The sequence below is a fragment of the Gallinula chloropus genome, assembly GCF_964237585.1.
Source record: "Gallinula chloropus genome assembly, chromosome: 22".
Classification (NCBI taxonomy): Eukaryota; Metazoa; Chordata; class Aves; order Gruiformes; family Rallidae; genus Gallinula; species Gallinula chloropus.
In genome coordinates, this window is record NC_140107.1 from 6,644,006 (window position 1) to 6,668,383 (window position 24,378).

Genomic DNA, 24,378 nt, shown 5'->3' on the forward strand with positions numbered 1-24,378 from the left:
AACTTTCCGATTTTAATTACACATAAATAAATATATACAGATTTAGAACAGTTCGGTTTGGCCTGGTTCAAGTTCTGCTCCTTGTGCTTTAGTTAATTATGATTATTATTATTAATTTTAGAAACTCGTGTGCTGTTATCTGTTGGTCGTGGAGTTTTAGTTAGTCCTGGGTTTAGCTTAACTTGCTTTATCCCCGGCTGTGACCGAAGCGGTCGGGAAGGTTCTCCTTGGCTGGTCCCTGCCCAGGGAACCATCGGCTCTGCAGCTTCTTGTGATGGGAGCAAGGAGGACTCCTCAGCCCCAGGGAAAATCCACTTTAACTCTCAGTTTGCCAACTGTAAACGAAGTCTGAAGCGGTTTTACACCTGAAGCTGTTCTGCCGGCAGCTTTCTCGCAAGGCTGGCTTGAGGAGTGGGCTGGAGGTGGGGAAATGGGAAGGTTTCCTGTGTGTTTGCCTGTCAAAACCAGCTGGTAAATCCAGGTGCAGCCAGGGATTCCGCTCCCTGCCCTCTGCTGCTCCTGCCCCTGGTTCTTGCATTGATGAGGCTTTTGCTCTTTCTTCTCAGTTTTGCAGTTGGAACACGTTCCCAGAGCACGTCAGGGTTTCACTACGGGCTTTTAAAAAACAGAACAAAACAAAATTGCACATGACTTGGCTTCCTGCATCCACGAGTCAAACAAAAGAAATGGAAAAAAAAATAAAAGGCAAACCCCAAAGCCATTAACCTGGCTCATCTTCTCAGTGTGTCCATTAGAGTTGTTTTCTTCTTAAATTCTTTAAATCTTTCTCTTTTTTTTTGTCTTTCCTGTGTGAGTTTCATCCCAAGTTCAAAGGTAGCAGTTCAGAAAACAGTGCCTTGGACCATCTTTCCCCTCCCACCACCCCACCCCACCAGCGCTATCTATCCCGACCCAGGAAGGCTCCCCCCAGGGAGCAGGAGGGTGAGGGCACATTATTTCCGATGCTTCCCTTCTTTCTCTGATGCTTTGGAGTCTCCGGCCGTGTGCCCGTTCCCTGTGCTGTTCATGAACATTTTATCCAGCCCCTTCAGGGACTCCACCAGGTAGTTCTGGAAAGCCGTGAGCGCGGCGCAGATGGCTGGGCCCCCAAAGCCGTGGGTTATCAAGCTGAAATGAGTCAAACAGCTCTGGACACCGGGCTCTAAGATGAGCGAGGGGCGGCTGTTCCCCAGCGGAGAGCGATCCTGGGCTATCAAATCCGCGAACTCCTTACAGATTTGCCTGAAAGAGAGAGGGTTGGGTTACTCTCAATGCTGCAGGGACAACGGGCTGTTCAGGGAGGGGTGTTTTCCTCATTCCCTGACTCCTTTCCTGTGTGTATTCCTTCACAGCAGCCCTGATCCCTGGGTCTCCCCTTGCACATTTTCGGCTCTGACCAGGGGAAAGCCCCCAGGTGCAGTTGGAGTGGGTGCAGCAGCCACCCCTTCTAAGGGACAATGCCAAAAAATGCTCCCTGGGGTGAGGTTAAGCTCTCTGGTGTAAGAGAGAGCCCTTCCACCCATGCTACCTATTCACCTGGCTGCGCATCGACCGGCTCTCTGCGTGCGGCCATCTCTTCCCCACAGAGCAGTAAGCTTTTTGGGAGGGGGGGACTAACACCACCCTGCCAGGCTTTGGGTACCAGGGCGCAGCGGTGGGTCTGTACTCACTTGGTAGCCAGCAGCATGTTTTTCCTGGTGTGGAGCTCCGTGGGGTCGGAGTGCTGTCGGCACAGGTACTCTGCCGCCGCCTTGGCTGGGAACTCCGTCTCACACACGTACCCGAAATCCCGAGCCAGGTGAACAGCTTCACCTAGAGCAGGACAGAGGGACAAGCTGCATCAACACCCGTGGGGAAAGCAGAGAACTTTCTGCGTCAGCTTCAGCCCCTTCACTGATGTGGCTGATTTCTGCCTGGACTAGAGCACTTCCCCAACTGGCGCCCGAAAGCTCTCAGGGTGACAGGGGTGTTCCTCACTTGAACCCTTCCCTTCCAGCATCCATCCCCTCCCTGCTTCTCCCAAAATTTCTTCCTTCTACCTCTCCAAATTGAGCAGGGGTTTAAAGAGGAGCTGGAGGGTGAAACAGCGACCTTAACCCCCTGGCTCCTAGACAAAACGGGGGTGAGAAACAGGCAGAAGGAAGGGGGGTCCTCATCCTCCCACAGTGAGCAGGGGCCCTCGGGCTGGACGCACAGGCAGCGTATCCATCACCCTGTGGAAGTGCCCACCCATTGATGGAATTGATCCATCTCCAGGCGTCCCGGTGGAAATAATCAGAGCTGATGGCAATTGATCATGCCCAACACCCGAAATCCCGGTCGGGCAGGCAGAGCTAATTTGACTTGCTCCCCTGCTGCTCGGACGTATTAGGCCATCCATCCTAATAGCATTAACCTAGATCCCAGCACGGTTTTCCCGGCACCCAGAGCTCAAGTCGGTGAAGCTGTGTGATGGGGAAAGTGTTTGTGCTTCCCATAGAGCGACGATGCTTCCTGCTCTGTCTCCTCCTCCAAAGAAAGGGCAAATAAGGTAAAGAGAGAGAATGGGAATGGCAGGTGGCTGGATGTTAAAAAACAGAATCACAGGATCACCAGGTTGGAAAAGACCTTTGAGATCATCGAGTCCAACCGTTCCTGTCCTCTACTAACCCACATCCCTGAGCACCTCATCTACCTGTCTGTTAAACACACCCAGGGTTGGTGATTCAACCCCCTCCCTGGGCAACCTGTTCCACATCCCCACAACTCTGTCAGGGAAGAATTTTTCCCTCACATCTGAGCTGATCCTGCCCTAGTGCAGCTTGAGCCCATTGCCCCTTGTCCCATCTCCTGTCCCCTGGCTGAAGAGACCATCGCCCACCTCTCTGCACCCACCTGGCAGGGCAGTGGAGGTGGGGAGAAGGTCTCCCCTCAGCCTCCTCTTCTCCAGGCTCAACACCCCCAGCTCCCTCAGCTGCTCCTCAGAGGATTTGCCCTCCAGCCCCTTCCCCAGCCTCTGAACTCACTCCAGGACCTCCCTGTCCTTCTTATGGTGAGGAGCCCAGAACTGGACACAGCACTCACGGTGCAGAAAGTAACACCTGCTGCAAACCAGTTGCAGTGGCCTCATGGACAGAGCCAAGGCTCGTGCCAGGGTTTATTCCCTCCACGAGCAGCGACGTTACCAGAGTGTTCTAAGAGCTTTGAGAGGGTTCAGCAGAGGGGACGTGGCTGTGACTGCCAGACCCGGGGAATGGAGGCTGGAGGAGCAGGAGCCCAGGGCAGGCAGAGGGGCTACAGGTGCCTGTCTGAATGCACACCTCTTCCCAAGAGCTGAAAGGAGTTTCTGAAGTGGAAACCCAGCTCTGCAGCTCCACTGGGTCCATGCTGGAGCTACTCCTGCAGAGCAGGTGCCCAGGAGAAGGCGATCGCCCAGCAAGGGCTCCTGAAGGAACCGTGCTTCTACCCACAGCCCTTGTGATGCTCCCTGGGCTCCCTGGCACCCCTTCTCCCACATCTCTACACAGGCCATGGGGCAATGGAAGGAAAACTCTCTCATTAGCACTCAAAAAAAGAAAAAATCCTCAACCCAGTGTTTTTTTTTTTAACTGAACAAACATTGGGAAGAGGAGAAACCAAATGAAACCCAGCCAGCAAGTGGCCAAGAAAGAAAAGAGGGTGCCTGGGGCTGAGGGGCACAAGCCAGTTTCTGTGTGCTGAGTAATGACAATGCAGCAGCACCTTCCTCTGGGTGCAGCATCTCCCAGTCCTGTAACACTCCTGTGCAGGAGGATGTCACATCCATCAAGCACACAGGGCACCGCTCTTTTTATTCACTGCGAGCTGGTCAGCAGTAACCACCACATCAGCAGCCACCTGAAATCCAAATGTAGGTTTCCTCCTTCCTTCCTTTCTTTGCTTCTTGGCTTTCTTTTCTTTTCATGGAAATCAGCCTTTCATTCAGCACAAACCAACTGCCCTCGGTAACAACCTCCGCCTAATGAAGCGGGTCATTTAATTTGCTGCCGACAATGGGGATGATTTTCTATTCAGAGACTGCGGGGCAGCTGCCTCCAACACGCTGGGCAGGAGCACAATGGATTCCAAAGCTCGAAGGGAGTCAGAGCTGTCACTGAGTTTGTTTGCAGCCCGGATCCTTTTCTCCCAGGATGCAGTGGCGACACCATCGTTTCCATAGCGCCCCAAAACCACATCAGAGTAGGAGGGGAGCAAGTAAACAAGTGGCTCCAAGCAGGGGCACCCCATGTGTCAGGGCAGGTTGTGTTTTCCATAGGTAACCCTCCTGCGCTGCGCTCCCAGGATGCCTGCTGCGAATTTCACCTCCACTTGAAAGACTCCAGAGCCGTGTGGCATCACCTCCCGGGTGTCCCTGGTCCCCTGCTATGCCAGGGAAGGAGGAGGAGGAGGAAGAGGAAGAGGGCAGGGCTTGGGTTGTTCGAACCAGTCCATGGAAAATGAAGGGAGGTGTAGCTGAAAGGAAGCTCATGGCCCCAGTCGGGCTGAGGATGCTTTTCCTAAAGGCTGATCCGACTGAGTTTGGGAAGATGCTCGAATCAGCCCGAAGACTTACATGGGATATTCCCAGCCTCGGGCGGTGGTGACCACTGTGTGCTTTGGGCTAAGTGTTCTCAGTGGTGGGAAGCTGCAAATGAGGGGTAGTGAAGTTTCAGCACTCCCATCTCTTACCTTCCACCAGGGATGTCAGCAGGGTGACGTTGGCAGCTTTGCGCCTTCCCGCAGGCAGATTCAGGCCAATCTTCTCTAACCTTTCCCTTAGACACCGACCCCCATTTTTTGACTTTGCTCTGAAAAGAGGTAACAAAGAGGGGGAAAAAAAATCATAACGCAATTAATGTTAAAATAACTGCTAATTAGCCCCAGTTTCAGCTTTTAGGTTTGAAAGGAAAGAAGAAAAAAACCCCCAAAATGCTATTCCCCAACAGGCCACACACCAGAGTTCCTTGTCCCCGTTAATCTGAGAGGTGAGAGCTGGTGCTGAACACAGAGGGGCCTTTGGCATCACCCCCCTTGGGCTGTCCTGGGGCTCTCAGGAGCATCTTACCTGCGGAGGACTCCTCCGAGGAGAGAGGCGTTGAGACACTCCGGGGGTGAGAGCCTCCTCTGCACCTCCCCGACGGTCACCTTGTACTTGGAGGTGGAGCTGAGAAGAGAGAGGCGGCCAGGCACGGAGCAGAAGACCTCGTTGGGATTCGTCACCCCTCCAATCAGGCCGTCTTTGTTCATGGACAGGGTGGAAATGGTGGTGCCGTTGGCTTTCGAGGGGATGGGCACTGGGAGAGAAGGAAGAGGGAGAGAAGAGGAGACCGTGGCTGAGATACTCCAGGACCAGGGAAGCCGCTCGGTGACCCTCAGCAGCTTTCGAGCCCCCGGCACCCATGCACAGCCACCCACAGACATCCATGTGACTGGCTGGGATGTCTCAGTTACTTCCTTATTTTCCTCAATAAAAGGAGACAGGTGGGGTGATGAAACTACACTCAATAAAACCAAAACAAGCGAAGAAGGGAGGAAGCCTGACTCTGCTCCCCTCTGCTTTCCCATGCCTCCCAGCTCTACCATAATTAAACCCAAGGTTTTGGGCTGGTCTCTGGGAAGGCTGAGGACTGTCCACAGCATCACTGTCTGGACCTGTGACCAGCTTCCCCTCCCTGTCTCCTGTGGAGGAGGTGGGGTGGCAGGGTGAAGCGCTGGCTTGTCCTGCCGCCCTGGGTGCTGTTCCTCTCCCAGCTTTGGGTTGGGATTGGGTCAGGATTGGGTCGGGATTGGGTTGGGATTGCAGCTGCAGCCCAGCTGCCTCCTGCTGGACAGGATCAACAGGGCTGAGCCGTGACCTTCATACCCAGGAGATGCTGGGGTGGCTGAGGGCCGTGTTTGTCCGTGTGCGCCCACAGGAACCCCTGGAAAGAGCTTCTTTGACTTCAGCTTTGGGATTAGCCCACAACAAGCCACAGCCCTAAACTTTCACCATCCCTGGCATAAAGGAAGCTTGAGAGGATCAAACCCAGTTAACCCAACACAGGCTTCCTCTTGCTTGGTGGGCAGAGGTCACTCAGCACCAGAGGGGAGACAGGCAATGGTGAGTGCAGCATTGCACCAGACCCACAGCATCACAACCAGCCTGGAATGGGCATGGTTTTCAGAGATATCCCAGACTGGTCTGGGTTGAAGTGATCTCACAGCTATCCCAGTGCCATCCCTGCCGTGGGCAGGGACTCCCCCAACCAGCCCAGAGTGCCCCAAGCTCCATCCAACCCGGCCTTGAACCCTGACAGGCATCAAGGGGCAGCCCCAGCTTCTCTGGGCACCCTGTGCCAGGGCCTCCCCCCTCCCTGGAAAGGATTTCTGCCTCCCAGCCCCTCTCCAGCTGCCCTCCTGCAGCTGAAGACCATTCCCCTGAGCCTGGATCTCCCTGCCCTTGGCACCAGTCCCATCCATCATTCCATCCATCATTCCAGTCAGAAACATTCTTAGACGCAATAAAGCTTTTACAGGTTAAAATTGTGGCTGAAACTTGTGCCAAAACTCCCCGGTTTTTAATGCCCTGAAATTAAAACCCAAATTAACTCAGGGAAGAAAAAAAAAAGCAGCTTTTGAAAGAACCCAAAGAGGACGACGAACACCATCGCTCCAGATCCCTTCAGCCCTGAGGCTCCTCGGCAACGACTGCTCCCCAATGCACATTCAGATGGTCCCTGCGAGTCACGCAGCAGCAGGGACCAGGGCGAGGTGCAGGTTTTATGCAGATGCCCCAAATGAAACAGAAACTCCCCCCAGAATTAATTGGGGAGGGTGCTGAGGCTGGATCTGCTTACAATCGGTGTGTTGTTGATACAGCTCAAGGACTGGTGAGCGTGGTGATAAAAAAACAGCATGTATTACATAAAAGCAGGTGATGTTTTAAGGCTCAAAGGGGAATGGAAAGGAGTTTGGGTTTGTTCCCCTCAGTATGAAACTTTTACAAAGTCAGGGGACTGAAGGGGAAGATGCTCTGGTGTCCTGCTGGAGTCAGCAGCATTTGCCACAGCTGCAGCTGGTGGAGAGATGTGCTGGGGCAAAAACAAATCTGGGAACATCACCATGAGATGTAGAAAACCAGAGCTACTTCCAGGAAGCAGCAACTTCAAAGCTTCCTTCCTACCTGTCCCAAAACAGGTGACATTTGTCTCTGGGGAACACTCTCCAAATAAAAAGTCCAAGTGTGTTTAACAGATACCCACGTCTGGCTGCCAAGGGGCATCACTTCAGGGCCAGGTACACAGCAGATGTGGGTGCCACAGGAAGGGCCACCCCCAAACCAGCCACCTCTGGAGAGCAGGTGTTGCTTTGTCTGTCCACGGAGAGCTGTGTGTAACTTCTGTACCCGTGGAGCGGTGCATGCCTGAGACCATGCGGTGCCGTGCATGCATGCGTGGCCTGCGCACGTGTCAGGGACCCAACAGCCATGCAGGGGAGGGGATGGTGCCTCAGCACACAGACCCATGAAACATGGTGTCTGGGAAGGAGGAGGAGGAGGAGGAGGCAAACCCAGCTGGCACCAGTGTGAGTGAACACCGGAGCCTGTGGAGAACTGGGCTGGAGATGGCTCTGGTACAGCCCCACACGCAGCAGCAGCGTGCGGGGAGGTGCAGGGCAGGGGGAGGAGGGGGGAGGCACGGATGGATGCTGAGCCACAGCATGGAGACACCACAACACGTGCTGGCAGTTTTAGGAATGACGTTACAGCCAGAAACAGCCCCTGACAGCCATAACCCGGAGCCGGAGTGGGATAATGCCCAGAGCAGTGGGGTCAGCCCCGCTCCGTGCCATGAGCAGGCCATGCAGGCACCGGGCACCCCTAAGAGATGATGAATATTGGCACTGCTCTTCTGCCTCATGGTCTCAGCCAAGGCTGGAGCCCTGGCACATTCAGCACGTGCAGGCACGGGACAGGCCACCACGTCACACCCAGAGCTCACACCCTGGGCAGCGGGACGCAGCCAGTGCGACGGGGGAGAGACCGGGGTGGCTGGCCCAGCATCCCGCAGAGGTTAACGGCAGCGCTGGAAACTGAGCTGGTCTCTGGAGTCCTGTAACAGTGCTTCATCCATTAGACAACGTTCCCTCCATACAACAAGAATAAACACAGCCACATTTGCCATTAATTATTAATTATTGTTATTTGGCCTCACCTGCTGCTGTTTGCCTGGGCTGATCTGCAGCTTGTTTGCCCATAAACATGCTGCAGGAGGGAGACAAGCTACCATTAAAGCCTGACAGCTTTGTTTCCTTGGCTTTTGGGGAACCAAAATTGTCTCTTGTCATCTGAGTAAACCAAAAGTCCCCCTCGATCTTCAGTTGCTGCTTTCCCGTTCCCGCAAGCAGCAGGTGATCGGAGCACCTGAGCCAGCCTGCAGACAAGAAGGAACCGTGAGACCGTTTGCCGGCACGCAGCCCAACGCCCCGGAAGCGTGAGCACACCGACCCCCTGCGTCCGCTGCCGCCGCGGGCAGGAGCCCTGGGACCCTTCCAAACCAAGATGGGTGCATGCAGGTGCCTGGCCTCGCTGGGAAGCGTTACATGCTGCTTCCCACAGCCCCAGGCATTGCCTGAGCCGTGGGATGGTGAAATTAACTGCTGGAGCAGAGACTGGGGGGGGTTCACGAGGAGGTTTGGGGACGCTGAGCAGCCGCGACAGGAGCGGGCGGCACTCGGGGCCACGGCGCAAGGTGTGGAGCTGATCCCAGCTTGGCAGCTGGGGATACGGACGTCATGTGGGTGTCACTGACCCTTCGGAGGGTTCCTGGGTTAGGCTAAGTGTCCTTGCTCACAGGGGCAGGACATGGCCTTCCCCTCAGCCAGCCAGCTCTGACCCTGCTCCCCCCCTCCACGTCAGGGGTCTCGGGTCTGGGGCTCAGGGAGGCCTAGCTCCTGCTCCTGAGCGAGGAGGGCAGGGTGTGCAGCAGGGACAGGCCCTGGGGATGCTTGTTCGTACAGTGACGGGCCGACGCATCGCACAGGCTGACAAGGAAAGGGTTAGACGCTGATGTCCCAACCCCCCCAGTTGCCCAAGTGCCCCCACCCTGACAGCGGGACAGGGCTCAGCTGGGTCACACCACCCCCCCACCCCAGGAAGACACGAAGGGCAGGACACAAGATGCTTTTCCTTCTGCATCATTCAGTCAAAGGAGGGGGAAGGAAAAGGGACGTGGGTCTGCTCAGAAACCTCCTGGGGAGCGCAAGGTCTTTTCCTCCCCTTGTGCCTGTCTTTGCTACCTACCCTTGTGATGGTTATTGTTTCCCAACCAGCCCCATGTGAGCTGCGTGACAGAGGTGAAGGGATGGGGAGAGGCTGTTCCTGAAAGCCAGGAGCTTCAGCCAGACCCTCCAGGACTGACAGACTTTGCTCAGGAGCCTCGTGGTGAAGCCACAGCTGAATCTAGAGGAGCAAGAGGGTGAGCACCTCTGCCCTGCTACCAGCAGACTTGTTCTCAGCAAGAAATGCTGCAAGTGGAGGGGATCTCCTGTGGAAGTGAGCTGCCGAGCTGGGTTAGTGTTGATGGGGATGGCTGGAGAGGGACTGATGCCCTGGGCACCATCCTGGCAGGTGACACTGCAGAGACTACATGGGGCAAGAGAAAGAAATTACGTGCCTGAAGCACCTCAGTTATTGAGGCTTCATTGCTTCACCATGTCCCCCTACAGTTTTCTTGCTCATTCCTTTAGCTGCCAGGCACTCCCAAGAGGATTTTTTTCCCTGTGGGAGAGTGGCTTAGTTCAGCTTCATCCTGTTACTTCTCACTCAGTAACTCCCAAAGGCCCCGGCTGGTGTTGCTGCTCCTCAGCTCCTTACAGGTAGGTGAGCTCAGCCCTGGATTGTGCAAATTAAAGCCCCAGTGAGGCTCTGGGCTGGGGGATGCTGTGGGAGGGCTGGGTGCAGGGAAGTGGATATCAGAGGGATCTGATTTGAGAGGGAAAGCTGAACTCAAAGTACGGTTGTACTGACAGACCTCAAAGAGCTTCACACATTGCCACCCCCAGGTACAGGACCAGCCACTTCAGTCATTAACCTCCCCCCACGGAGCCTGTGTGAGCTGGCTCCTGGCTGTAGCTGGGGAAGATTGAGGCACAGAACAAGTTAAATGATTTACCCAAGATCAGGTATGTGGGCACGATCTGAACATGTGTGCTCCTGGGCCGTGGGAATGCTTTTTCAAAGCAGCCTGGGGTTGACAGCACGTCTAATGCTTGGCCAATAGCCACAGCACACCCATGAAGTACAGCCTGGCTTGTATCACCCCGGACTCTCCTCTCAATGCTGTGAAGCAGCGGTGTTGGCCACCTGTCTCCTGGTGCTCCTGTATCTTGGAGCAGCCACTGAGAATGGTCGTGTGTGTCAAGAACAGGGGCGCAGCATCTTGTGGAACATGAGAGGGGAAACAAGGCTCCTTCCCTGTGTGTAACAGCACCCTGCCTGCAAGGTGGGTACTGCTTGCAACACGTTTCACATGTGCCATGAGCAGCAGAGCAACACCAGCTCCTGCCATGGTTGGTGCTGTGTCGCAGGTACACACGGCTTCATCTTCCCCTGCACCCAGACGCTTGTGATCCCCCATCAGAGGTGCCTCTTTCATGCTGAGTTGGATCTAATTCACCTTGTAAGGGTGAACCTCGGGTGTATCTGCCGGGTGGTGAAACTCCCACAACTCCATCTGCTGTGGGGTGAAAACCCCTGGATCAGAGGGGAAGCAGTTTCAGAACGGGTCCTGGTTTCCAAGAACACCAAGGGCTTCATCCCACCACTCTCCCCTGTGTGCAGTTCCCCCCATGTCCCGCGCAGCCAACAGCCTGGGGTAGCAGGGTCGTGTGGGCTGGGATGGGATGGCTGCAGCAGCTCCCTGCTCCGCTGGGGAATTGTTTTATGACACCAGGCAAGTCACCTCCCCACTTTGGGCTTGACTATCTCCATCAATAAAACAGAGATAATATCTACCTGGGAGGGATGCTGTGATACCCCAGTAAAACTCGCCGAGTGATCCCTGGATGAAAGGTTTCTCTGGGTGAGAAGTCCTGGGGTGGTAAATGTAGCCAGGAGGACTTGGTCCAGCGCCTAAGCACAAGAGGTGGTGATGCTCCTTGGGGTGGCAGCCAGGCGTGGAAAGGCAATCCCTGCACACACGGGACCCTGATCCCTCCAGTAGTGCTGCAGGTGGGACAGGATGCCACAGCCTTGTTACTGTGAGGGCTTTTTGGGAGATCCCAGGCAGCAGGGCTAGAGAGCAGGAACACTGCTGAGCTCAGTTGTGGGGAGCTGATGGAGTACAGAGCTTCGTGCCTCCAAGGTGTCCCGAGACAATGCCTAAAGCTCCTGACACTTCTGTTCTGCTTTGCAGAGGTGGCTCTCTTGGCTTTTAAGTTCCAGGCACACAAAAGGAGCAGCAAAAGAAACCCCTGTTCTTCAAAGGCTTTTTTTTTTACCCAGCGAGCCAGGAAGCCTCAGAGGATTTCCTGCTTCTCCCCGACGAGTTTCAGCATGGATCAGCCCCCGGCCCTGTGCCTTTGCTGCCTCCTCATCCCTTTCCGGTGCGGTCTGGGGTGATGATGCTCCATCCCGGAGCTCCTGCACTCCCTCTCCTTCTTCCTCTATGCTCACAGGCATTTGTGTCTGAGGCTAACGCTGTGATTCCTGGAAACAGGGCAGCTTTTAGGGCGATTTATTCAGTGCAAAAGGTGCATCTGCAGCTGGGGCTCAGGCTCTGCCCCCTCAGCTTCTGGTTTGAAGGGAAAACGACAAGCAAAAGGTGAAGTCCTGACTCATTTCCATCCGAGACGTGTGCTACCTGCTTGCAAAGCGATCTGTAAGCAGGAAAAAGCTGTGGTCCTTGGCAATTGAATTGCTCATCGCAGTGGTATTCGTTCAGTTCCATTTCCAGCTGGAGCTGGGGGTGCCGTGAGGGGAAAAACAAGTCCAGGGGGAACATGCAAATCTCTGCCTGTCTTACAAGTCTGCTTCCTTCTCTCCTTAGAGACGTTACAGGTAAATCCTCTTCCCGAATCCCTGGACGCCAGGGGTTTTGTTGTAACGCTACGGCTTGGGTTGTGTTTTAGAGAGATGGGTTAATCCTTTCTAGGGCACTACCTGGGACAAAGCAATCGCCCATCTTCAGGCACAGCGCTGTCTCCAGCCACCCCAAAAGCATCTCAACCCCCTCAGTCCCTCTCCAGGCCCACGCACCAATCAGCTCAGCCATGTCAGGTGTTGCTGCAGGCTCAGGGGCACCCCAAGATGCCTGCACCACACAAACAGATTTTGGCAGCTCCTCAGGTTGGCTTCCAGTATATTGCTGGTCCGTTGAGAACAATCCTGACCCCCCCCCACCCCCAGCTTTGTTCCCCACCAAAGACGGGGTGTTCCTGCAGCTCTGCCCTGCTCCGGGCGGTGGGAAGCGCTGGCTGATGGATGCTTGCGTGTAGCCCCTGATGAAAAGTGCCCCAGCAAGGCAAGGGATTGCTGCTGTCTTTCAGGAAGAGCGCTCAGTGAACTAGCCTAACCTTCGTTTGAATGTCTCTTATGTAAATTTTAAGACAGAGATACATATATAAAGAGGTATCTGCATGTGGGTGTGAGCCAGAGGCAGCTGCTCCTGCCATCGCTCTAACAGCCCTTCTTCGCCAAGGAGGTGCTGCAGAGTTCAGCTGCTTCAATTTCCTGGTGTTTCAGCAGAGAGGTATTTATGGATGGTCCAGGGAAGGAGGTCAGTGCCATCAGCTATATTTCAAACCCGTGGTCTGTAATTATCCTTTCTTCCTAGAGGGGATTATACAGGTATTTTCTTTATCTCGAATGCACAACCCCAACCAAGTCCCCATGCCAAAGAGCCTCTCTAGGAAGCGCCGTAATCTGCTCCAAGGCCTTTTCAAATGGAAGGATGGAAAGAATCTTGTTTTTATCTCTGGGCTTTCCAGATTGCTGAATCCTGATAGGGAAATAGATCTCGGACCCTTGGAAGAAGAGGAGCAGGCGGCTGCGAGCTATTCCCATGAGAAAGCTAATCAGGAGAGGTCCCATGGCCTATGCAAAGTTCCCATACTTAACATTTTGTTTCCCATGCAAATCAATACATCAGGTTACGAACTAAATGTTGAGGTGCCATGTGATATTAATTGCTTTGCTTCCTTTTTTTTTATTTCCTGGGCTTTTCTCTGTGCCTCTGTTTTACCCAGCACTGTACCTGCCCTGTGTCGCTGCAGGTGTCTCTTGGGGAGCTCTGGGATGGATGGATGGATGGATGGATGGATGGATGGATGGATGGATGGATGGATGGGGTAGGAAGGTTTGTCAGGCTGGTACCTACCTCAATGGCAACAGCAAATCAATAGAATAACAAAATATACTCAGAGCTCAGCAAAAGCCCTGCATGCTCATTCAGGACTGGGGAGGGTATTACTAAGTGGCTTGCAATTAATAATTTCAGCTAAAGCATTTCCCTGCTTTACCATTTAGGGGTGACTTGGCCTCAGATGTGCTGTTTGTTCAGAATATTTTGCAAATTTTTTTTAAATGGCTCACAAACAATTTGCTGTGATTTCCCACAGGTTTCCCTGCTATAATTCATTTCTGGGATTGAGCCTCTGATGTGACAGCCTGCACAGTAACCTCAGGAATACCTGACTGGAAAGCGGCGAGTATTAACGATTCCAGTGTCCTCCTAACGAGCGATGCCCAAGCCTTTGCAGGAAGTGGATGAAGAGGGGCTGGGGTTCTGCTTTTGGATGTCAAAGCGCGTTGGGAGGTGTCCACAGCTCGAGAACAGCTGCCCTGATAGAGCAGTGCCCACCCCCCAGAGCTGCACTTCTCACTTGTACCTGCTCAGCTTCACCTGAAAAGCCAGTTTGGGGTGAGAATTTGGGTCATTTTAAACCAAGCCGGGGATGGGGGGGTATGAAAGGACTGTATTTTCTGAATCTGCAGCTAAACACTTTCACATCTACATCAGAGAGATGAATCCCAGTGAAGATCCAGTTCCATCACTAACAGCTCCAGAGGGACCCGTGCGGCGCTGCCGCTGCCGCTACAGAACACGGCACGAACCACACGGCTGTTGGGAAGGCAAGAACCCAAACCAGGGAGCCTGGAGAGCCCCCAGGACTTAACCCAAAGGAACTGGAAACCTGCTCTGTGCTGATGCCAAGAAAAGTTTCTCATCCAGTGTTATCCCCCCTCTCCAGCCCAGCTCAGCTGTGCCGCGCGGCAGCGAGCGCTCCCGGCCTCGCACACACGCCACGTCTGCCCCGTAGCATTAACCATCACAGGTTTATTCATTTAGCAGCACAAACTCCCCATTACATTTTGGCAACCAGTCTACGGGATCTTTATGTGTTTAAACAGCATAATCCATTTTACAGTAACATGCTTGGGAGGGTTTTTTCCCTCTATTCCCTATAGAAGGGCCTGAATTTGTGTGGCTCAGATCTACATAATCGAAAGAGGGAGAACAAAGATGCAGTGTCTGTGGCAGAGCCTGGGTAAGCCAGGGGAACGCTGCTATCAATTTGTTAAAAGGTCTTTAGATTATTGGAGGGGGCAAAAAGACCCTTCAGCAAAGATTAGACGTGAATAATAATGGGGAAATACTTCTCTTCACATAGAACTCGCTGCCAATCCACAGAGCATCCGGGAAGGTTCCGATCGGAGCCTCAGACGGCAGCGATGTCAGTCTGTCGGTTCACCTGCTGCTCTGGAGCCGACAGCCACCCCAGGATCACTCGCTGCTGCCACAGAGAAAATGCTTTTGCTTCTCTTTGCTTGGGAGATGCCCTGGGTTTCTAATACCTGTGCATTAGTGGGATGTCCCTGGTCAGCCCCAGCCAGGACGCGTGTCCCAGGACACGCCAGGAAAGCCCTCTGCAGCAGCCAGGTCCTGGAGGGAGCCTGGGGAAGGAGCAATGTCTGTGTCTTTCTATGGGGAAAACTTGGACCAAGCACAGAAATAACATGAGGAGGATCTGGGCAGCTGCGAGGGATAGGGAGGTGGGGGGTGCAGGCAACTGTGGCACAGCTTTTGCAATGTCTACAAACCCCCTGGTGATTTTTCTTCAATGACTGTCCCCATCTCTTGTTAACATCCACCTTGTGCTGGAAGCAACCCTCAGTTCCTGTGGCCGCATCCCAGCTCTCACCTCACCAGGACCACAGCCTTGCTGTGCTGGACACACGGGGCTATCCAAGGGGACCCTGGGGACATGCTGTCCCCACACAGCCACCTCACTGGGGACACCAGCGACCTGTCCAACCAGTCCAGAGGGAATAGGGCCTGGCCCGATCCCTCGCTCCCTGGCGCCTCGGCACTCGGGTGACTGATGCCAGATAAATGCCTGAGATAGAGGGTGGGGAGACTCTGCCTGGCTGGAATCCCAAGCACGCACCGCAGAAGCTGCGAGGGCTTTTTAGGCTGTGAAGGTGAACCTGCTCACTGCTCCCCTCATCCTGCTCCAGAGCCCCTCACTCCAGAGAGATCAGCATGCTGTGCTCCAGGGTATTTAACTCCAGGCTCGATCCCAGCAATTCTTTCTCCCTCCCTTGTGCTTCCCTGCTCCTCTCCTCCAAGCCAGGATACTGGAACCTCTCTCCAAAGAAAAGGTGCCGCACACCCAGGCCCTGCAGAGCTGGGTATGGGATAGTGCATGGAGACAAGAGCTGAGCGTGCAAGCAGCTCCAAGCATTACATCCACATTTGCTAATTAGTTCCTCTATTAAGAATTAAAATAAACAAACAAATGGGAGGACAGCAAGAGTGAGTAATTCCCTAGGATCACACAGGAAAGGGTGGGATGGTTTAGTGGTTAGGATGCTAGTCTAGGACTTCAGAGAACCTCGTTTGGGCTCTTCAAATAATAAAGAGAGATTGCAAACATATTTTTTTCTGAGATCATGTGTATCTGAAGGCATTGGCTGCGTTTGCCTCTGCTCCATTGCGGATTTGGTGTGACCCTGGACACGAGTGGGTCCCCACAGGGCTGCCCATGTCTGTGCTACTGTGGCTGGGTGCTCCATGGGACCTACCCATGCCCACTGTGTGGCTCCGTCTGCAACGGGCAGATCTCAGCACCATCTGCTTTGTGTAGCTGGCATGGTGACAAGCACCGTGGAGCCTTTGTCCCCAAATCAAACCTGCCTCTCCTGGCCCCATGGCAGCCCACCGGTGAACAAAGCAGTCCCGGTGGGAGCTGGGGCTGTAGTGTGATGTGGCAGCGACCCAGCACCCAGGAGGGTGGGAGCACACGCTGCACTCTTCCCAAAAGCTTTCCTACCTTCACATGGCTTTTCAAATTATGGAGGGAGTACATGGAGTGATGGGGTGGCTGGGGACAGCCAGCCCCTGGTGACCTCTGCTCCCACAAGCACCGATGGCTGCAGCCCTGCCTGCCCCAAGTCTGCAGCAGCCAAAATGCTCAGGTCCAGAACTGGAAACAGAGGAAGAGCTTCTCCAGAGCCAGCCCACCATGTCCACAAAGCCTCGCTCAGTGCTGTCCCAGGGAGAAGCCTCACCTGGGGTCTAGCTGCTGGAAGAGCAACGCTGTTGGTTGTCCCAAGCCACATGCCAAAGAGCGACTGAGGCTGGCTTTCCTGAACCTGCCCTTTAAGAACTGCTCTTTACTTCTAGCAAAGGGGGGGGGGGGGGGGGGGGAATTCATTTAAAACCATCTAATTAAACACTAAGTCCTGACAAGGTACGTGAAACTTGGAGATAACACATGCCTGGGAGGCACTGGGGAGGTTGAGACAAAGCCCAGCGCCTTCACCGGTACCCGCGTGTGTTATCTCACACGAACACACACCTGGTGTTATCCCAGTGCAATTATAGGACATTAAAAATATCATTTTAATGGAGGAATGGCGATCTGGATGCAGTTCAGAGTAAAAACTTTCTTTTAAGTTTCTCTGTTTGATTAGGGGGGGTGTTCCTGCCGTGCACACGCATGTGTGTGAGGGAGAAGCGCCCGGATCCGGAGGTGTGACTGTGTTTTGCTGGAACGCTGTATCTCGCGGTGTGTGCGAGGGCTTGTCGAAACTTTAAAGCTCTTGTGAGCAGCGTTAAGGCAGCAAAACCTCCAGTCAAGACCCAGCTTGTCCCAGCTGAGCCCCTTTTCCCAACTCAGGCAAACTACGGCGGCAGATAAAGCTGGAGAAGGCCGGGAGGGCTCTGCCAGCCCAGCACAGCACCCTGCGTCTGACTGGAGTCCAAGCACCTCCGCCCACAGCCCTGGACAGCCTTATAAAAGACCTGTCTTCACAGCCCCGGGTGTTTTACAGGATGACCTCATTTATTACCTCGCTCGTCACAGGAAATGATGTTTATCTAACCTGCCATTCTTTCAGGATTATTTTTATTATTATGATTATTATTATTGTTGTTGTTATTTTTTTCCCCTTCCACATCTGGCTTTATGCTGCTTTTCCTACAGCTCGGCCCCTCTCCACACCAAAAGGAAGGAGAAATGGCACCGCTGCCACCACGCCAGCGCCCTGCTCCTACCGACAGCCCGGCACGCAAAGCCCACGGGGAGGGGATTTTGCTTCGAAACTTGGAGCTCGCATGGGGTGGCGAGCAGATCTAAGGATCTCAAGTCTTAATCTCCCTCCTCTGCTGCATTCTTTAGCAGTGACAGCTACTTCTTGCAATATTTCTAAATGTGGGCTCGGAGCACTCTGAGGCACAGCTTTCCATCTGTCTGTCCAGCATCCAGCCAAACAGGTCCACATTCCTGAGCAGAAACGCTAGTGCTGCCGCTGCAGAGCAGCTGAACAGCCTCGAATGGGAATTTAAACAAGTCACAAACACGACGGGGAGCGCAGAGTCCGAATCCTGCTGCCCCAACACGCAGCCAGGGCAGTGCCGTCCCCACCAGCCACGCAGCATCCCTGTGCCATGCACGCCTGGGTGCCAGCGTGAGCTACACCCTGCTCCGGCTCTACTCCGGGCTGTACAATGCTGCAGCCAAAAAACACCCATGAGCGGGGTGTGCAGGCCCCAGCTGATCCCCCCACTGCTTCTGCTGCTCGCAGGGCCCCAGCTCACCCCAGCCCACCGATGGGGAGACCCCGGGGATGCTCCTGCACCCCAGCGTGCCCCCAAGATGCCAGAGAAAGAGATTTTAATTTTATTTTTTAATAAAAAGGCCCCAGCAGAAGCTTTTGGCTGATCCTGAGGATGGCAAAGCCATAAAACCCCTCCTTGTTTTATGGCCGAGCAGCGGGATTTTTTGCTACTGAGCACACTGGATTTCGTGACCAGAGGATCCCACACTCCTCACTCGGAGGAGGGAAGGAGCCGCACCAGCAGCAGCGATGCTCGGGGATGGCAGCCGGTTGTCTGGGGAGGGTTTATCTCAGGGTGTGAGGAGCTGTCCTGGGCTTCTAAACACCAAGCAGGGCAGCAGGTGAACAGAGCAGAAAAAGTCCTGTAGCTGCTGTAGGCTGACGCAGGCAGAGCCACGGACTAAAGTTGTTCCAAGTTAATTTTACTGTTTTCAAGGCAACTCTATTCCTGCTTTTACAGAAAAGCTTGGGAGGCTGCAAATAACCAAACCCAAACGCAAAAATACCCCACCCACCACCCCCCAAAATAAAAAACCCTGAACAACCCACAACCCAAACAAATACAACAGCAATAAAAATGAGACCAAAATAATTTCTGAAATCCTTTTGAAACGGAGGAAGATCAAACAACCACCTATCCAAAAAAATACACTCTGGAAAGCTGTTCTCCCCCAGTCAGGGTTTTATCCATTTAATTCGCGAACTAAACACTTCCCTGTTTATCCCCCTCGTACGGGGGGAAGCTCATCCTCCGTTTTTCAGAGCTATTCACAACTCTCTCCCCTCGAAGTGAGATCCCAGCCCTACCCCCGCAGCCGACCCGGCGTGTCCACCCCCGCCCCGCACCGGGTTTCCCCCGGGACCCGGCGGCATCACCCGCGACACCCCCGGCCTGGGGACTGTCCACGGGAATAACGAACCGGAGCCAGTTCCCGGAGCGATCGCGGCAATTGAGTTTTGAACGCCGGTTTTCAGCCCGGATCTGCCCCTCGGCGCTGCGGGACCCGGCGGGACCCGACTCCCCGCCCCGCCCGGCGATGCGGGAGCTGCGCGGGTCACCTCCGGGGCTACGGGACGGGGACTCCGGGGTCGCTCATCTCCCCAAGCCCCCTCTCCTTTCCCCGCTTTTCCGTTTAGCTGCTAAACCCGCTGAAGTTTATTCAAGGAGGAAGGGGGTACGAGCAAACACGCATCTTGCTCCGGGCCGCTCCTGCCCCCTCCCCACCCCCGCAACACCCCGTTCGTGTTGGGGGGACATCTGCAATTACAGCCCCCCACCCCGCGATGGGGACGGGCCCCGGAGCCCCCGGGGATGGGGGGGGTGACAGGCTGCGGGGTCACCTCTGGGGGCTTCAGGCGCTTCTCCCCCGTTTCGTGCTGGTTTTAACTGGGGGTGTGGGGGGAGGTGAGGGGTGGCTGTCCCTGCGCTTGGCTTGACTGAAAAGCGCCTCCGAGAACAGGAGTTAAAAGGTGCTTCAGGGTTTGGGGGCAGGCGATTAATATTTTGTTGAACCAGGACAACAGTATCTCGGCAACTAATTAAGGGGAGATTTATCTGTTTTCACATGCAGAGATTTATATCAGGTTTCTGTCCGACGGCCATACCGTGAGGGGTTCAAGCACCGAGCATCCCGGTGGAGATCTCGGGGCGATTTATAACAAAACTGCGCTTTTTATCGCTCACTTTCGCTCCCCAAAGGGCGAGGAGCACCGAGGAACCCCGCTGTCCATCTGCACATCTCCTCAGCTTCGCTGCCTGCTTGGGAACCGCTCGGGATTTGTCTCAAATATTTAATTTAGGTGGTTTGGTTTGGGATTTTTTGGGGTTATTTTTTTCCTAGGGTGGAATACATCTCGGCCGTAGGGGCCAGGGCTTCGGCTTGGGCTCGCTCCTCACCCCGGTTGTGGCTCCAGGAGTCAGCTCAAAGCTGACAGAGCCAGCGAAGTCAGAGCGACCCCGTAATATATATTAATTTTTAAAAATATATTAAAAAATATAATTAGGCTCTAAAGTAATTAATTCGTCTGTATCGAACGGAGGGCAGCGGCGTTTGCCGCTCCAGCGCGGAGCAACCGCCCGGTTATTCGGGGACCCGCACACCACCAGCCGCCGCTCCCGGCTGCCGCCCGGGACCTGCCCCGTTCCCGGGGTGACCGGCCGGGACACCCCGGCTGCAGCTCTTGTAATTCCCCAGCTTGCTTTGGAGCACAACACGGCCATCGAAATACGGCCGAACGAGGACCCGGAGGCCGCCGGAGCCCGGCCCGAGCCTCCGGAAACCGTGCAGGATGCGACCCCGCGGCGCAGCCCCCCGGGACGGAGCCGCGGTCCCGGGTGGTCTCCGGGAGTCCCCACGCTCCGGCTTTGCTACACGAAACGAAACCCCCGCCGCTCCCGGGATCGGTGCGGGCCGGTTTCGAGGGGAAGGGGGGGAGAGGGGGGAGTCGCCGCCTCCCCCCAGCACACACACACTTCGCTTTGGGTTTATCGATTTCTCTCCGGCTGCTCCAGGAAACTCGGGGGCTTCCAGCTCCGAGAGCCGGGGACACCCGGCAGCGCATCGCCCTCACGGTGCGGTCAGAACCCGACTGTTCTCTCGCCCTTCGCGTCTTTATTCCAGGCACAGCTGGAAAAGAACGAGAACCGGAGTGGGAAGAGTAAGTGGCCGTGGCACGGGGGCTGCAGGAGCCCACAGGGCCCCGCTTTTTACCCCTGGGTATTTGCTTATTTTCTTCCTTTTTTTCTTTCTAATTTTTTTCCCCCTTTTTTAATTTCGAAAGAGACACCGGAGGATCAGCACCCACAAATCTGGCACTAAACAACAACTTCTCTTCCCGAGGAGAGACGAAAATGTCCAAGCAATGGCGCATTTTCGGATAAAAAAAAAGGGGTGAGGGGGACACACGACACACACACCCAACAAAACCAAACCAACAAACAAAAAAAAGCCAAAAACCCCTCAAACCAACCCAATCTGGAACTTCATTCGAACTTCCAGACAAAGATCCTCATGGCAGAGGGGTTTATGACGGTGCTGCTGGCACATTCATGCCGCCGCTCCCGCCTAACCGAAGCGCACACGCACCCTGCAGCTTGTTGCACCCAATTCTCATGCAAGGATGTTTAATGGAATGCCTCTCATGTGTTCTAATTAAAGGTAAAATAATTACGGTCATTAATGCTCCGCAGAGATGCCGCGTGTAATGGAGCCGTGTTCGCAGAATAACAATTTCCACGGGAAGGGGCTGGAACGCACCGTGACCGCGGCTCCCCCCGCGTAACGTCGGCCACCGCCGGGGTCGGAGGGGGAAAAGCCGTACAATCGGGATGTTTTTCCCGGTTGCCGGGGCTTAGCAATTACCGGGGGGGGGTTCGGCTGCGACGGGGCCATGGGATGCGTCCCCCAAAACGCGGCGGGACGGAAGCGGAGACGGGCCCGGAGCTCGCTGCAGCTCCGGACGCAGCCGACGACTTAAAACCTCACGGTTTCAACGGCGTTTTGCCCGGGCCCGAGCCGGATGGAGCCAGCCGACCGTGCCCCCCGGTGCCCTCGGCGTTTCACCCATCAAGCCTGCACCGCCTTGGGATGCGGGCACCCTAAACACCCCGCCGACCCCGCACGGGTGGCCGCGGTCTCGTTTGCCCGCCGCTGTTGGAGGCCGTAGCACGGAGCCGCAGTTAAACGTGTGGTTTACATCTCCATGTTTTTGTAAAAAAGGAAAAAAAAATTAATAATCGCGGGTTGAAGCCAAGAGGAGCGCTTGAATATTTCATAGGAGTTATCGCCCCGAGCAGCCGCATAAATCGCTCCCGTCCCGTCCCCCGCCCTGCTCCCGGCAATGCCCCGGTGAAGTTTTTATTAGAAAAATATTTTACGGGGTTGAGCCGTTTTAAGCACGGGGCTTTGTTTGGAAGCAGAGGGGCTGTTTAGCAGGTCGGGGAGAATCGGTAGTAAATGACGAGAGGCGGCGGGAGATACTGGGGGTCGTGCGGGAGAACCCCTGCCCGCAGCCCCGCTTCCCCGCTCCGGCCCCGGGAGGGAGCGGCTGGCTTCCCCGCCGGTCCTCGAGGCAAAGCCCCTTTTCTGGAGCCGCAAACGGGGAGTCCCCACAGGCCCGGGTTGTGGCGAGGCAGGGGGCGAGCCCCGGCGGCGGGACTGGGGCGGCCGCCCCGGGGTCTGCGGGATGCTTTCCCGGCCGCAGGGATGGGCAGCACCGGTCCCTGTGGCCGCGCCACCTCCTCGTCCCCGTTGAACGCGTCCTGCCCCCCGATAGGAGCCCCGTCGAACGGGCCAGGACCGCCGAAGCCCAGACCTTTCCCCGCCGGAGGAGGTTCGGAACGGTGCGCGGCCCGGACCGCCTCCCCCGCCGCCGAGGGCAGGGCTCCGGCCCGGAGCGGCGGGACGTGCCGCCGAGCCCCGCCGGGGCATGCTCCGGGCTTCCCACACAAACCGTCCTGCAGTGCCCGGGGCTCCTCGATAGCCGGGCCCGTTCGTCCGGACCCCTCGGTTCCCGGTACCGGGAAGGCGCGGCGGCCCCGGTGCTGCCCGAGGGACTCCAGCGGGCCCGGGGCGGTGGGACGCGCTGTCCCGCCGGGACCCGCCGCTTTCGTTTCAGCCCCGCCGGGGATAGAAGCGAGTCCTTCCCGACGGGAGGGGAGTGGCCCCGCGGGACGGCTGTCGCGGGGGAAACCCGACGCGGGGGAGCTCCGAGGGCAGGAGCGGGGCTCGGAGCCCGGCCCGGTGCCGCGTCCCGCGGAGCCGCCGCACTCTTACCTTTCTTGATCACCGACTGATCGAGCAGATTCATCCCGCCGTCGTCCACGGCCTGAAAGCACCGAAGCAAGAGCCGTCAGCCGGCGGCTCCTGGCGTGGACGGGCACCGGTCACTCGAGGCGGACAGCGCGGCCGGGGCCCAGTCCACCCGCTGCCCAGGGCCAGGAGGGATTGTTCGGGCACGGACGTCCCCCGGTAACGGGGCTCCCGACCCGCCGGCCCTCCTTGACTCCTTGGGGGTACGGACGCCGCGGGGCACGACCCATCCCGACCGGGATCCCCTCCGGCAGCACAAGCGGCGGCGGGATCGGTCCCCGCCGTGCCGCGCCCGCCCCCGCCGGGCACCCTCCCCGGCCTCCCTCCGTCCCCCGGTACCTGGATGTCTTCGATGCCGTGGTGGCCGAGGCCGTGGAGGCCCAGCGGGCCGTCGGTGAGGCCGTGTCCGCCGTCGGGCAGCCCGTGGAGCAGGCGGGGCACGGCGGGGTATTCGCGGCGGGGGTCGAGCCCGAGGGCTCGGTGGGTCTGCGAGAGCAGCCCCGCGTCGTCCTGCCGGCCGCGCTGCGGGGGCCAGGCGGGCTGCTGGTGCTGGTGCAGCGGGCTGAGCGCCGCGTACGGGTCCCCCAGATGCGGGTAGCCGGGCTCCTGGCCCTGCGGGTAGGGCAGCGGCGGCTGCGGGTACGGCGGGGGGAAGTAGGGCGGCTGGAAGTCGGCGGCGGGCGTGTGGCAGAGCGGCGGCGCCGAGCCGTAGGGCGCCTGGTTGAGCGCGGGCAGCTGCGGCAGGCGGGCCCCGGCCGGCGCCCCGGGCAGCCCCTCGGCGCGGTCCTGCGGCGGCGGAGACAGCTGCGGTGAGGCGAGAGCGGACCCCCGGCACTGATCCCCCCCCAACTCCCCGTCCCAGCCCCGTCCCGTCCTGTCCCGCCCCGCCCGCGTCCCGGCCCGCACTCACCATGCCCGGGTAGCTGTGCACTAGCATCTGTGCGGGCCCGCGGCGAGCCCCGGGCGGGCCGGGCCCCGGGGGTGCCCCCGTCTCCGCCCCTCTATCCCGCCGGAGCGGCGTCTCCCATCACCCGCCCGCTCCTCTGCGCCGGCCCCAACTCCATGCACGCCAGTTATAGCGGCGGGGGCGCGCCCGCCGCGCCGGGAGCGCGCGTCAGAGCGCGGGGCCGGGACGCGCCGCCCGCTCCCGCGGGGCCCCGACGGCTCCCGACGGCGGCCGGCGGACGCAGCGGGACGGCGGCGGGAGGCGGCCGGGGTGAGGGGCGCCCGGTGCCCCAGGGAGCGCGGCCGGTGCCGCTCCCCGCGCCGTCGGGCCGTTCCGCTCCCGCGGCTCCCCGCGCCGCTCCCGTGTCGCACGGTGCCCTCCCCCCAACCTCGGCGTGCCACCCCTGGATCCCCCCGCCCCGGGCCGCGCCGCCTGAGAGCTCTTGTCCGAGAGCACCCCGGGCCGGGGACTGAGCCCCGAGGGTCGGGAGGGTCCGGGGGTGCGGGCGGGCTGCGGGACCGCGG

The 24,378-nt window shown here is 56.9% G+C and overlaps 1 protein-coding gene across 1 annotated transcript; it reads right to left on the minus strand.

Moving 5' to 3' along the window:
• Positions 1-953: 953 nt before the first annotated feature.
• Positions 954-23,845, minus strand: TFAP2E (transcription factor AP-2 epsilon; the record flags this gene model as incomplete). Its single annotated transcript, XM_084274444.1, has 8 exons — positions 954-1,242; positions 1,671-1,812; positions 4,687-4,805; positions 5,063-5,291; positions 8,190-8,408; positions 22,873-22,924; positions 23,248-23,694; positions 23,819-23,845. 8 exons carry the CDS (start codon positions 23,843-23,845, stop codon positions 954-956), a joined length of 1,524 nt encoding a protein of 507 aa, XP_084130570.1.
• Positions 23,846-24,378: the final 533 nt, after the last annotated feature.